At 39.9% G+C, this 14,266-nt stretch overlaps 1 protein-coding gene across 2 annotated transcripts in view; it reads left to right on the top strand.

The window, feature by feature from the left end:
* MTM1 (myotubularin 1) overlaps nt 1–14,266 on the top strand; it is a 105,831-nt gene that overhangs the window by 36,024 nt on the left and 55,541 nt on the right. For both annotated transcript variants that reach the window (XM_084871207.1, XM_084871206.1), the window contains exon 5: nt 11,987–12,094. In XM_084871207.1, coding sequence (XP_084727333.1) covers nt 11,987–12,094 — 108 coding nt within the window. The remainder of the gene's footprint in view (nt 1–11,986; nt 12,095–14,266) is intronic.

Genomic DNA, 14,266 nt, shown 5'->3' with positions numbered 1-14,266 from the left:
TGCTGACTTTTCTTCTGACCCCAGTTTCTCATTTCTTACTGCTTGCTGGAGTTTCCTTGACTTTCCACCTGGCAGCCCAGATATAGGCCAAACCAAAATTCCTCAGCTCTTTCTCCCTTCCCAGTTCCTTCTTTTGGCATTATGTTTCTCTTAATGGTATTACTTTTCTTCTAGTCACCCTAGAATCACGTCTCTAATCCTCTCCTCCCTTCTCCTCTGCAGTCTTTGTTACATTTTCCCAGTTCTTTCTAGTCCTGTGTTCCCACCCTAGTCCAAGGTCTTATCACCAGCACCTATCTCCCAGGCTATTGCAATGATTTCTCCTACTCTGTTCTTGTTAGCTCCCTAAGACATTCTCACAACAACCTTATCATTCCTTTGCTCAGAAACTCTCATTGGCTTCTTTCCTTCCTCATTTCTGATTCTTTAGGCCAGGTACTTACAGTCCTGCAACCCCTCTTCCCAACTCATCTCTCTAATCCATCGTACATGCTGTAATCTGACTTCGCTTCTTGAAATACACATCTGATGTCATTCTCCATGTAATGTGGATGCAGCCTCATTGTCACCCCTTCTACACTCCTTCCTCTACCCTCTCTATTCCAGCTCTAGCTGTCATTCAGCCCCAACACACACTCTGGATCAAGCTTGTTCCTTAAACAAGCCCTATACTTTCTCCCCTCTGGATTTTCCTTCAGGATATATTCTCCACCTAGAACATCATTCACCACCACCACCCCCACACATTTTGAAAATGTAACAAAATTTATAAAGGATAACATAACCATCTGAGGATCCAACACCTAGATGAAGAATTCCCATCTTCCCTTCACTTCAGAGGTAATCACCATCTGAAGATTGATATTTCTCACTCCTGGTCATTCTACACACTTCTTTTAAAAATAGAATGGAATAGCCCTAGCTGGTTTGGCTCAGTGGATAGAATGTGGATAGGCTGCGGACTGAAGGGTCTCAGGTTCAATTCTGGTCAAGGGCATGTACCTTGGTTGCGGGCACATCCCCAGTAGGGGGTGTGCAGTAGGCAGCTGATTGATGTTTCTCTCTCATCGATGTTTCTAACACTCTGTCCTTCTCTCTTCCTCTGTGTAAAAAATCAATAAAATATATTTTTCAAAACTAGAATGGAATATAGGGGATGTGAAGAAAGCTAAAGGAGTGGAAGCTTTTAAGCCTTCCAAACAAGTAGTTGCCAACCCTTGGCAGTATACCGTATTTTTCGGACCATAAGACGCACCGGACCATAAGACACACCAGTTTTTAGAGAAGGGAAATGAAGAAAAAAAGATTCTGAAACAAATAGTGTCCTAAAATATTTTATGTGCATTAAAACCCAACATCACAGTCATAAACACATGTAATCAACCCTGTAAAGTAAACAGCAGCATTTAGAACCATTTTAGAGCCGGGCAAGCACACAGAGACCACACAGAGCCGGGCAAGTAAAAAAAACTTTTTTTTTACAGTATATGTGTAGGCTATATTTGGACCATAAGACGCAGGGACTTTTTCCCCCCACTTCTGGGCGGGAAAAAGTGCGTCTTATGGTCCGAAAAATACGGTAATTTGGTTCTAGAATTAGGACTGCTGATGAGATGGGAAAAGTGACATATATATAGTTTTCATTTTCGGTTGATAACTCAGAAATAATACCTCTTCCTGGATCAAATTCAAGGAAAATTTGTTGTTAGGATTTCCTCTAAAAGATAGGAGCATAATGATTTAATTCATCAGGCAGAGTATTACCCAAAGACTCTTAGATACAAGACCCTCTATAAAGACAGAACACACATTAACTTTTATTCAGTAAAAGCATTTCTATGTGGGACCAGAAGCACAGCTCTGTTTACTTTGCTTTTTGATGGTTTACCAGTACAGAGGCAGGACTTGGAGAATTGAGATGCTGGATACCTTGCATGCCCATCAGACTCTCTAAAAATTATCAAGTTTTGAAATGAGCTTTGGACAGGCACTAGGTATCATGCCACCTAAAAGCTAGGCATCTAACAAGTGTGGCCGCACCTAGGTTCCATGATCTCTCTAATTGGCTGCAATTTCAGCTGCAAGTCTTGGATACCACCCAGAAGGGAGGCAAAATTTACCTTCCATTGTGGACATTTCAAAGCCAAACCTGTATGTTCTCCAGAGGGAAGACCCAATCAATTCATTAAAGGATGAACAAAGAGGATTCCTGTAGTATTTATCTTTTCAGGAAAATACACTGGAAACTTTTCAAGATTGTTCTTTTTTAAGGTCCTTCTGGTACCTCTTTTCTTTAAAGGAGGTGAAATAATGTTAAAAAAGACTAGAATAATAAAACATCCTAGTATGTCTGTAGGTAATAACATCAGTGGGAACATAGTATCCACACTCTAGGTATTCTTTTAAACTTCAATCTTAAATCATCTTATATTGCTGTTGCAAAATTAATGCTGTTTTCAGTTTATAACAATTCCTGGCAATAACTTATGTCCTTGTCCCTTGTCACCATACCATCCCAATTTGCCATTCTCAAAACTTGAGCCCTGCTGTTGAAGATTATATTTAGATTTAATTATTTCCACTACCAGTTGAGGCATTTTAGGTCACAGAAGAGTCTCATTGCTGCTTTGGCAATTCTTTTCATCTGGAATTGAATTCTCGTTGCATCCCCCATCATATCAGTGTCTAACCTTCTCCATGTTCTTTAGCTAACCTCATCTCTTTCTGTGTTGAAAAGTTAAAAGCCATCCTCACAAATCTCCTATAAATTTCCCTCTCATCACCTGATGATGTGTGTCTCCACACATCCTTTCCTCCTCTCCTATCTGAGAGGAAGGACCTAGATCTTGTCCAAAGCAAATCCCTCTACTTGAGCCTTAGTGCCCCATTATTCTTTACGTCTTATGTTTGTGGTTTTCATTGGCTCCTCCCCTTCCCCTCATCCCACAGACCTACTCCAGTCTCTTTATTTTAAAACACCTTCTTGCATCCCTGCTACTCCCTGATACTGCTATCCTCTTTCTTCCCCTTCTTTGTCAGACTTCTTTTAAAAAATTAGTCCACACGGCTTCCACTTCTGGTCTATTAACTCCTTTACTTCTTGTGTTCTGGCTTCTGTTCTTTATTGAAACTATTATTTCACTGCTCAGTTCCAGTGGCCTTGGTTGAGTCCTCAGCTTTTTAACTTCTCTGAAGCTATAGGTATTGTTGATTACTCCTTCCTTACTTTCTATATACATTCTTGGCTCTTCTGCTTCTTTCTGTCTCCTGCCTTTATTGCAATTCATTTATTTTCCTAGAGTTCTGTATATTTCCCTAAAGTTCTGTACTCAGCTTCTTCTTTCTTAGCTGTCATTTGCTTTCCAGTTCTATAGCTCTAGTCCTGATCTTTTATTTTTTTTATTCATTGGCTGTTTCAGAGCCTGTTGTGTGCCAAGCACTGTGCCAGGTGGTAGGAAATAGTGGTGTACACAGCAGACATAGTCTCTCTCTCATGAAGCTTTAGTTCTGATGGCATTGACAGACGTTAATTACATAATCACACCAATATGTAACAACAAGCTGTAGTAGGTTGCATGGGAATAGTACAGGGTTACAACAGTTTAAGGAGTCTGCAAAATTGTTCTGAGAAAATGATACTTGACCCGTAGTCTGAAGAATGAATAGGAGTTATCTAGATGCTGGGCAGCAGCTGGGTGGGAGAAAATAAGCTGAGAGAACAGCATATGAGCGGCCCTGAGACCAAAGGGATCATGAAAAGATGACAGTGTGGATAGGTGGGGGTCAGAAGAGCAGTGAGAGATGAGCAAGAGAGGTTGATGATGGCCAGATGACCTAGACCTTGTAGACTCTGCTAAGGGTTTGGATGTTTAGAGTTAAGCAATGTGAAGCTTCAGACGTGGTTTAAACAGAGGAATGATAGCATCAAATTTGCTTTTTGTAAAAGATCACCCAGGCTGCTGGGTGGAGGGCAGATTATCAGCTGAGTCATAGTAGCTGCAAAGAGACCACTGTGCCTTTTCCAGTGGTCCAGAGAAGTTTCTGGTAGAGTTGGAGAGAGGTTAATAGATCGGATATTTATTTAAGAGGGAAACATAAGAGATTGGATTGCGGATAATGGAGAAGGGCGATGACAAGGATGATTTTTAGGCTTCCAGCTTTGGTAATTGGAATGCCAGCCATGGAGACAGGAAGATGGAGTTTGGAGAGAGAAATATCACTTGTTTAGTTCTGGACATTTTTAGTTTGAGTGGCCTTTGGGATCTCTTCCAGTTCTGTATTTCCAGTTGCCTCCTAGATATCTGTTCTTGAATAATTTATCATAACCTCAAACCCAGCGTGTCTAAAATTCACAAACATAAGAACATAAGAACCTCCTCTTATGTTCTTCACATCTCTTGGTATGACCATCATTGTCCCAGGCACTTGAGTCTAAATCTGAGTCATCTTTGATTCTTCCCCAGACACTCATCTCCTTTTGCTTTCCACTTCAGTCACTCTCCACTTTCAGATCCTCATAGCCTCTCACTTGCACTAAAACATTAGCCTCCAGGATTCCAAGGAATGGGTATAGTGCTTTATACCCATTGAGAGACTTAGAGGTACAGAATTTTAGCCCTCTACTTCCATTCATGGAGTGCTCAGTGCTGCTAGTTGAGTCTTCATAAACCATCATTCTGTCATTGAATTTCTCTTCTCAAAACACATTCTATGGAACCCAGTCATCTTGATCCAAGCCCTGGAGTACTATTTCCCAAAGAATTAAAATAGCCACCCTATCTTAAACCTGGCCCTGGCCTATGTGTGTGTGTGTATGTGTGTGTTTTAAGTATAAAATCCCCATGTTTTTCCTCATAGATAACTGATATCATTGTTACCTGTTCATGGAAGGGTAATCTCCAACTGATATTATTCTTTTTTTTAAGTATCATCTTTAATGTTACCTTCACCACAGAACCTTCATGTGACCCATTTGATAGGAAATCATCTTGCCCTCCTATAACCTCTCATTCCACTTTGGACCTCTTTTTATGGTTTTTGGCACTTGCATCCTAGCATTGTGACTATTTGGATACATGTGTCTTATCTCCCTCACTGGGCCTTGAGCTCCCTGAGGGCAATGTCTGCATCTTATTTTCATCTCCATGGTCCCTAGGGAACAGTACAGTTTCTGATACTCAGTATACACTCAACAGAGAGATAGTAAATGAATGCATCTTTTTAGGTTGCTATATTTACTGCTGAACTATTTTAGATACTTAGAGGTCAGAGGCACAGAATTGTGAGTTAAAATGGACCTTTGAGAATCCTTAAATATTTAATGATATTTAGATAGTGACGACTTAGGTTTCTAGAGAGGGAAGCTAGTTTTTCTATTCCTGGATCTTCCAGTTTAGCTGGCTGGGTTATCTGATTTTGAACCTGTCATTCAGGGAGTACATGGCTTGTAGCCTCATTAGACTGTGGATGCCCTTGGTCAGGAACTGACTGGTTTTCCTCAGTGTTCCATTTTTTAAAACTTTTTAAAACTTTTAAAAAATATTTATTGTTGAGAGTATTACAGATGTCTCCTCACCCCCCTCCCTGCTTCCAATTGCCTTCTTCCACCTGGTTCCTGCCCTGCTCCAGGATTTACCAACCTGTTATCTGTATCCATGAGCAATGTATATATGCATATAAGTTCTTTGGTTAATCTCTTCCCTCTGCTCCCCTTCCCTCTGAGATTCCTCAGATTTTTATGGATTTTTAGAGAGAGAGGAAAGGAGAGAAAGAAACATCCATGTGAGATTGAAATATTTATAGGTTGTCTCCTGCACGTCCCTACCAGGGATCCAACCTGTAACCGGGGCAAGTGCCCTGACCTGGACTCGAACTGGCAACCTTTTAGTGCGCAGGATGATGCCCAACCAACTTAGCCTTACTGGCCAGGGCCTCAGTGTCCTATTTTATGTTTTGCATTGGGTCAGGACAATCAGAGCTATAAAATTCCCACTGTATTAGTACAGGGACAAAGAACAGAAAAGTCTCGTTTCACTTTTAATTCTTCTCCCTTTTTTTGTATTCTTGCTTCTGTATTGCTATTAGAGTGTCAACCTTTTATTTAATGTCTACTCTATGTATTTAGGAATACAGTTGAACAGATACTAATAAATCTCAATATAATCTAAGCATAATAACAGGCTGCCTGATAGTATGTTTTAATAACTAGATTGAATTGAGATGTAAATACATTATAATATACAACTATGTATGTACATGGTTACTGAGTAGTGTCTTTTTTATCTAGAGATTTGGATTTCAGTCATGTAGTGAGATGTCTTATTCCATGAACAGCTGAAAAATATGCTTCCTTTTAGGTACAAACAGAAAAACCTGTAGCTACATGCCAAAGCGTACTGAGCCACTATAGTTGTATAGCACAGCTAAGTCTTTCAAATAATAAGGGATTTTTTGCTGTAATAATGACTTACATTGTTTTTTAGCTACCATGTGACAGGCAACATGCCAGATAATTTATGGCCATTAACTCTAACTAGAAGCCCGGTGCATGAAAATTCATGCACTGGAGTGGGGGGGGGGGGGTCCTTCAACCCTGCCTGTCCCCTCTCACAGTCTGGGAGCCCTCAGGGGTGGGAGGCAATGTGCCCATCACACCTCTGCTGCTGCCACTGCTGGCAGCACAAGCCTCGGCTGGCCCTGGTTACCTGAGTCTCGGGTGGCCCTAGGTGGCTGGGCAGCCACCATCTGAGGCTTGCCTGCACCTTGGGCCAGCCCTGGGTACCTGGGGGGCTGATGAGACTGAGGGACACTGGAGGCAGGCATGCTAAGCAGCTGGACCCGCTTGGGAGCGGGCCCAGCCATGCTGTGCGCCTGCTGCCCCAGTGGGGCTAGGGGACTGGTCACTGCCATCTTGTAGATATGGGTGCCACCATCTTTGAGGGCATGGCAGTCAATTAGCATATTCCCTCTTTATTGGCTGTGGGTGCTGACATCTTTATGATGGCTGATTAGCATGTTCCAGCTTTATTAGGTACAATAATCCCTACTCTACAGGTAAATGTGGCTGAGAGATACAGCAACTTGTTAAAATCATCCAGCTAGCCGCGACTGGTTTGGCTCAATGGATAGAGCGTCGGACTGCGGACTGAAAGGTCCCGGGTTCGATTCTGGTCAAGGGCATGTACCTTGGTTGCTGGCACATCCCCTGTGGGGGGTGTGCAAGAGGCGGCTGGTCGATGTTTCTCTCTCATCGACATTTCTAACTCTCTGTCCCTCTCAATTCCTCTCTGTGTAAAATCAATAAAATATATTTTAAAAATGTTAATAATAATAAAAAAATAAAATAATCCAACTAATAAATGTCAAAACTCAGATTTAAACCATTTATGTCCAGCTTAATAGCTTGTGCACTTTTCTCTACATCATAATAGCCATATACTTATACTTTTTAATCTTATTATTTTGGCATAATTATAAACTTTCAAGAAATTTGAAAAATAGTGCAGAGAATTCTTGTGTACGCATCACCCAACACCTGCAATAACTGTACTGCTTTATCAAAACCAGATAGTTGATTGGCACAATACAGTTACATCAGTTTTTTTTTTTAATCTTTATTGTTCAGATTATTACAGTTGTTCCTCTTTTCCCCCCTCATAGCTCCCCTCCACCAGGTTCCCACTCCACCCCACTCCATGCCCTTACCGCCCCTCCCCCCCACTGTCCTCATCCATAGGTATATGATTTTTGTCCAGTCTCTTTCCACACCCACACACCCTTTTCCCGCTGAGAATTGTTAGTCCACTCCCTTTCTATGCCCCTGATTCTGTTATATTCCCCAGATTATTCTGTTCATCAGATTTTTTTTATTCACTTCATTTTTAGATTCACTTGTTGATATGTATTTGTTATTTATAATTTTTTTTATCTTTACCTTTTTCTTCTTTTTCCTCTTCTTAAAGGATATCTTTCAGCATTTCATATAATACTGGTTTGGCAGTGATGAACTCCTTTACCTTTTTCTTATCTGTGAAGATCTTTATCTGACTTTCCATTCTGAATGATAACTTTGCTGGGTAGAGTAATCTTGGTTGTAAGTTCTTGCTATTCATCACTTTGAAAATTTCTTGCCACTCCCGTTAGGCCTACATAGTTTCTGCTGAGAAATCAGCTGACAGTCATATGGGTGTTCCCTTATAGGTAATTAACTGTTTTTCTCTTGCTGCTTTTAATATTCTCTTTGTCTTTTGCTCTTGGCATTTTAATTATGATGTGCCTTGGTGTGGTCCTCATTGGATTCCTTTTGTTTGGGGTTCTTTGTGCTTCCTGGATTTATAAGTCTATTTCTTTCACCAGGTGGGGGAAGTTTTCTGTCATTATTTCTTTAAATAGGTTTTAAGTATATTGCTCTGTCTCTTCTTCTTGCACCCCTATAATTTGGATGTTGGTATGCTTGAAGTTGTCCCACAAGCTCCTTACACTATGTTCATATTTTTGGATTCTTTTTGCTTTCTGGTTGGGTGTTTTTTGCTTATTTGTATTTCAAATCTTTGACTTGATTCTTGTGATCCTCTAGTCTGCTGTTGGATTTCTGTATATTATTCCTTATTTCAGTCAGTGTATGCTTAATTTCTAGTTGGTCCTTTTTCATATCCTCAAGTGTCTCACTTAATTTTTCTTGAATAACCTTATAACCGTGGTTTTGAACTCTATATCCAGTAGTTTACGTTCCTCCATGTGTTTCATTTGTGACCTGTTTTTTTGTCTCCACATTTTGGCTGCTTCTGTGAGTTAATAGAGTGGCTTTGTGTGCTAGGTGTCCTAGCAAAGCCCAGTGGCTCAGCCTCCCCAGTTACCTGAGGTGGACGTTCTTGGTGCACCCCTTTGTGGGCTGTGTGCACAGTCTTGTTGTGATTAAGCCTTGATTGTTGTTGATATCACTGGGAAGAATTGACCTCCAGGCCAGTTGGCTGTGAGGATCACCTGTTTTACGCTGGGAGAACTTCTATGCTGCAGACACCTTTATGAGGCAAGACTTGCTTCAGTGGAGCTTTGGTGCTCACTGAGTCTGCCCCTGAGTGTGTCCCTTATGGATCTGAAGAGTTGTAATCTGGATGGTCCCACTCTGACCCCTGGGTACACTGGCTCTTGAATCTCCAAGGAGGTGCTAATTTAGCCTCTTCCTGAGGCCACCCAGCAGGAGCTACAGAGATATCTGCAGATTCCTCTTCTTTGGGGTTTGGAGGTGCCCAGATGAGGCCCAGCTGTGAAGCAATACAAGCTACTGTGGGGCCTTGGGCCTTCTTTTGGATGTTCTGGGTCTCTCTGACTCAGCTGCAGTTTGTTAGGTAATTTTAGACTTCAAAGGACCAGGCCATTCATATGCAAAAGCCTCTGCACACAACTTGGATGGGGCGGGGTCTCAGAACAGAGCAAACAGCAATGGCTTCCTGTCAGCCCTGCCCTAAAAGGCCCCCAGGTCTCAGTCGCCCTTGGTAATCACTGCGAGCACCACTGAGAGAAAGCTGCCCTCTAGTTTCGCCCGCTGCCAGACAGGCCAGTTTCTCCCCGTATGAGTCTTGGTCCCCAGAGTCTCACCCAGAACTGAGTTCAGAGCAGTGGAGAGCTTGTGTCTCCCTGCGGATTGAAAAAGCCAGCCACATACTCAGTAGCCAGCCCTTTCCGCACGCACACGCCTCCCTACCTCTGCCTTCCACACCTCCTCTGAGTCTCAGTGTGCTTTTCTCTTTCCTTCCAGTTGTAGAATTTCCACTCAGCCAGCCTTCCTGTGGTTCTGGATGATGTCTGTTTTGTCTTTTAGTTGAAGTTTTGAAGTTGTTGTGCGAGGGGGCAAGTTCAGGTGTTTACCTATGCTGCCATCTTGGTTTCTCTCACATCAGTTTTTCATGCCCTCACTTTTTGTATATTTTTACATTTAATTCTGTCACTTTTAATACCGGTTATAAATTTATGTAATTATCATCAACAGTCAATATATAAACCAGTTCCCTCATTCTAGCAATTTATAGCCATAGTCTCCTTCCCCTCAACCCTTGACAACCACTTCTCTCTGTCTCTACAATTTTGTCTTCTTAAGAATGTTATAAATGGAATTATACAGCATATGACCTTTAGCGATTGGCTTTATTCACTTAGCAGAATGCCCTTAAGATTTATCCAGGTGTCGCATGTATCCACAGTACATTCATCTTTGTAGTTAAGTAGCATGAATGCACCACTGTCTTATTCTTTTTGAATGTCTGGAATACCCATGAACTATATTTTATGAAAAACCACTTAATTTTTTATTTTGTGTTTTAAGGAGAATGATTTAAAGTAAGAGAAAAAACTTAATTTTTATTTGTACCCCTGAAAAGACATCTTTTAAAAAACAAAATTTTAATAAGAACCTTTAAATTATTTTATTATCAAAGTCATCTAACACAGCATTAAAGAAAATATTATATATTAAAAATTGTATAGCTTTTCCCATCTTTGTACATGTGAATATGTATTTTACATTGTTGTAGTCACAGTGTATTTCGTATGCTTCTTTTTTTTCTATTTAAACTTATTTTTTTTCCATGTACATAATTATTTTAGTAGCTGCATGCTAATTCAATTGAGTTGACTAAATGTAATTTTCTACACCCTGATGTTCACCTCTGGCTCCCTTGAGCATTTTTAAGCATACAGCTTTTCCTTCTGGTGTGCCATAAATGTAATATAAGTTCTTAGAAGTGCAGTTGTGGAGTCAAAGTGTAGGATTGTTATGGCTTCTTTGATATGTGTTATGAGACCTCATCTTTGATCTCAACCCTCAAGGGTTGAGATTTTCTAAGCAAGTTACTGAAGGTTTTTAAAGCCTTGATTGCCACATCCAGGAACAGAATACTTCACCTACATCCAGAATGATTCTGAGGATAAAATGAGATGATGCATGTCAAGCCCCTGTTGCAGTACCTGGTACAGACAAGGAATTCTGTATACGGTAGCTGCTGTTACCTTGTTGCAAGGATTGTAGAATGACTTTGCTAACATGATTTTGTGATGCCAGCTGTCTTATGGAACCTTTTCAGCCAGCATTGTATAAGAAATTATGGAGAAGCATTGCTATACATTCAAGTCCTTCTGCTTTGGGAAATTTACTTATGCCTAAGATAGGCATGACTTCCAGGAGTTTGTTTTCCAGTGGGGGAAAATAGACATTGAAGTTCGTGCTAACAAGATATAGTGAAGCAAGTGGTGTAACAGCAGTCTAAATCAAATGTTGTAGAACTTCAGAGTAGGAAGTGGTCAATAGTATGTGATCTAATTAGAAAGGAAGACTTCATGAGAGCTAATGCATGCTGAGTCTAGACTGAAGCCACGGGAAGAATTTTGGTAGTTGGGAAAGATAGATCATCCTAGGCCAGTGGTCGGCAAATTCATTAGTCAACAGAGCCAAATATCAACAATACAATTGAAATTTCTTTTCAGAGCCCAATTTTTTAAACTTATTCTAATGCCGCTTCTTCAAAATAGACTCACAGGCCATTGTATTTTGTGGAAGAGCCACACTCAAGGGGCAAAAGAGCCGCATGTGGCTCACAAGCCACAGTTTACCCACCATGGTCCTAGGCAAAGGGAACAGCATACACAGAGTACATAGGCCTGATTGTAGATGAAATATTTGAAGAACAGTAAATGTGTTCACTTTAGTTGGTGTACAGAATGACATGGGATAGAAGCCTGCAAAGACAGGCTGGAAGCAGCATCTTGGGCCCTTGAATTGTATACCTAAAAGTTTAATCTTTATTGTGGAGGCAATGCAGAATGGCACATTTGGGGGATGCGTTTTGGTTGTATAGCTGATTATTTTAATGCTTGCTCTTTCATGCGTAGTCTATCATACTTTTATTTATAAAAAATGGTTGTTGTAAATTTGTTTTTCATGTTTTAATTATACTGACAGAAATATTCACATTTATCTTTTTGTCCGTTACAGGATTCTGCTCTTCTTGATGTTCCTTTGGGAGTGATCTCAAGAATTGAAAAAATGGGAGGCGCCACAAGTAGAGGAGAAAATTCCTATGGTCTAGATATTACTTGTAAAGTAAGAGATACAGTACTTTCTTACGTGAAAAAAAAGGCACATTAGTGTTGAATGATAAGTAAAAGTTAATGTGGGTTAAAAAAAAAATCAGAGACCTTTGTTTTTCCTTTCCAAAACCAACTATGGGAATAGTCCTATAAAAGTGACCTGCTGTTGCCACCAAGTGTGAGGACCTGAACTGCTCATTTTGTTAGCTTGACTGAGTAGGAAGAAACTTTATAAGTAAAATTTTACACTCTTCAGTTTTGTCCAGGTGTGTTCCTAGTGTCCCTTCATGTGATGTGCTACCAGCTAGATACCTTCATACCGTGAAAGAAAAGAGAAATACAAGAGATTTTGCTCTCTGTTAACAGGATATGTTCTTACCTCTGACAATCGTTCTAACTTTTTCATAAATAGTTTTGAAAAGTAGTAGCCTAACATTTTCTTTTGGCATGGTTAGAGGCCAAGATTTATTGTAATAATAATAAAATTTAATCAGTTATAATGGTAATCATCTATTGAGCATCCATGTCACTCCAAACTCATGCTAGGTGGCTTGCATTCAATCCTCGGGGCAAACCTCTGAGATTGACAGTTGTGTCCCCATTTTATAGATGGGGAACCTAAGGATAAGAGTTTGGTAATTTAGCTAGATTAAGATTACCCAACAAATAGCAAAGTTGGGATCCAGATATAGTGAGATAATCACTATGCGAAGAACAAAATAAGCTCTTTGGCAAGAAACTTGTTTCAAGGTATCATCAGAAGACCACACTTTGTAGAAGAATGCCCAATCCTAGAAGGAATTAGAAGGCTTTGGACACCATCTACCCCAGTGGATCTTACACCTAGATATGCATCAGGGTAACCTGAAAAACCACTTTAAAAATGTTGATTTTGGGGTTCTACCCCAAATCATACTTTTAGGCTTTGTGGGCCAATAGCATCTCTGTCATATGTACACCTCTGTGTTTTGTTTTGTTTTTAACCCTTTTAAAACATAAAAAGCATTCTTAGCCTGAAGACCATACAAAGACTCACCCGGGCTGAAGTTTGGTGACTCCTGAGAAGTCCAAGTCCTTTATTCTATGGATGCAGAAATGAGGCCCCTGCTAAGTGGAATTACTTAACTAGGGTTGTCTAAGGAGCTGGTGGAAGAGTGAGAATGAAAACATAAGTCTCCTTTTTCTAGTCTCATTCACTGGCTTCTTAAAACCAATATCCCATAGTTTGGTTTGGATTATGAACACAATAGAGTTTTTTTGTCTTGATTTATAAAAGATGAAGACTAGTACAGCCTATCAGAAACAAAGAATTACGGCATTTTTATATTTGAACTAAAATTCTCCATCACTCCCCACTTTGTTTTTTTGGTTTTTTTTAATGCCTCATCTATGATTCCAGATACATATCCTTTAAGGCCTAGAAATATAGGGATTTACTTTTAAGGAAAATTTTTGCATTTTGTATAAAAGGATCCATGGGAGTAGAGTGTTATATTATATTTACTGAAGGGAAATGGGATTGCTATTTTGATGATTTTGAAATAACTTTTATTCTAATAGAGTTTTTAATAAATCCTATTTGTTGCCTTATCAATAGGAAAAACTTGTATTAACTATTAATCACCCAAAATTAATAAGAGAAAGTACATTCTTACCCTTTGACTGTTTATTGTAAAAAAAAAAAAAAAAAAAGGCTGGAACACTTCACCAGGCATAATTCTCAAGTGTTACACATATACTTTGAACGATTATAAAGTCAATGTTTATTAATATTCAATTTATTAAATGAGGTATCAGATGTTAAAGTAGTATGTACACATTTTGAGGGGCATACCCTATATTTCTTGGAATTAGAATTAAGCTCAAAGACAGTGGCCAAGACCAGAGTTGTGGCACAAACTTTAACTCAGTTATCTTCCAGGAAACACCAATGCCATGAGAATAAAGTTCCATTTTCGTAGTAAGACCTGAAGCTATTAAAGGGGATCTACAGCAGTGGGATAAAAACTCACCCTCCAGCCTCTCATAGGCCAGATGACATCTGTAGTCAGTAACCATCATACAACTGTGTTTCTCTACTGAAGCAAGTTGTCACAACCCCTACATATTTGGTTTTACCAGCTCTGAACATGGGGATTTCTGTTTGCATGTAGCAGCTTTCAAAAGATATATGTCCCAATGGATG

This window comes from Pipistrellus hanaki (assembly GCF_964339955.1).
Source record: "Pipistrellus hanaki genome assembly, chromosome: X".
Taxonomy (NCBI): Eukaryota; Metazoa; Chordata; class Mammalia; order Chiroptera; family Vespertilionidae; genus Pipistrellus; species Pipistrellus hanaki.
The sequence above is the reverse complement of the archived record's forward strand: the minus strand, read 5'-3'. Positions and strand labels throughout refer to the sequence as shown.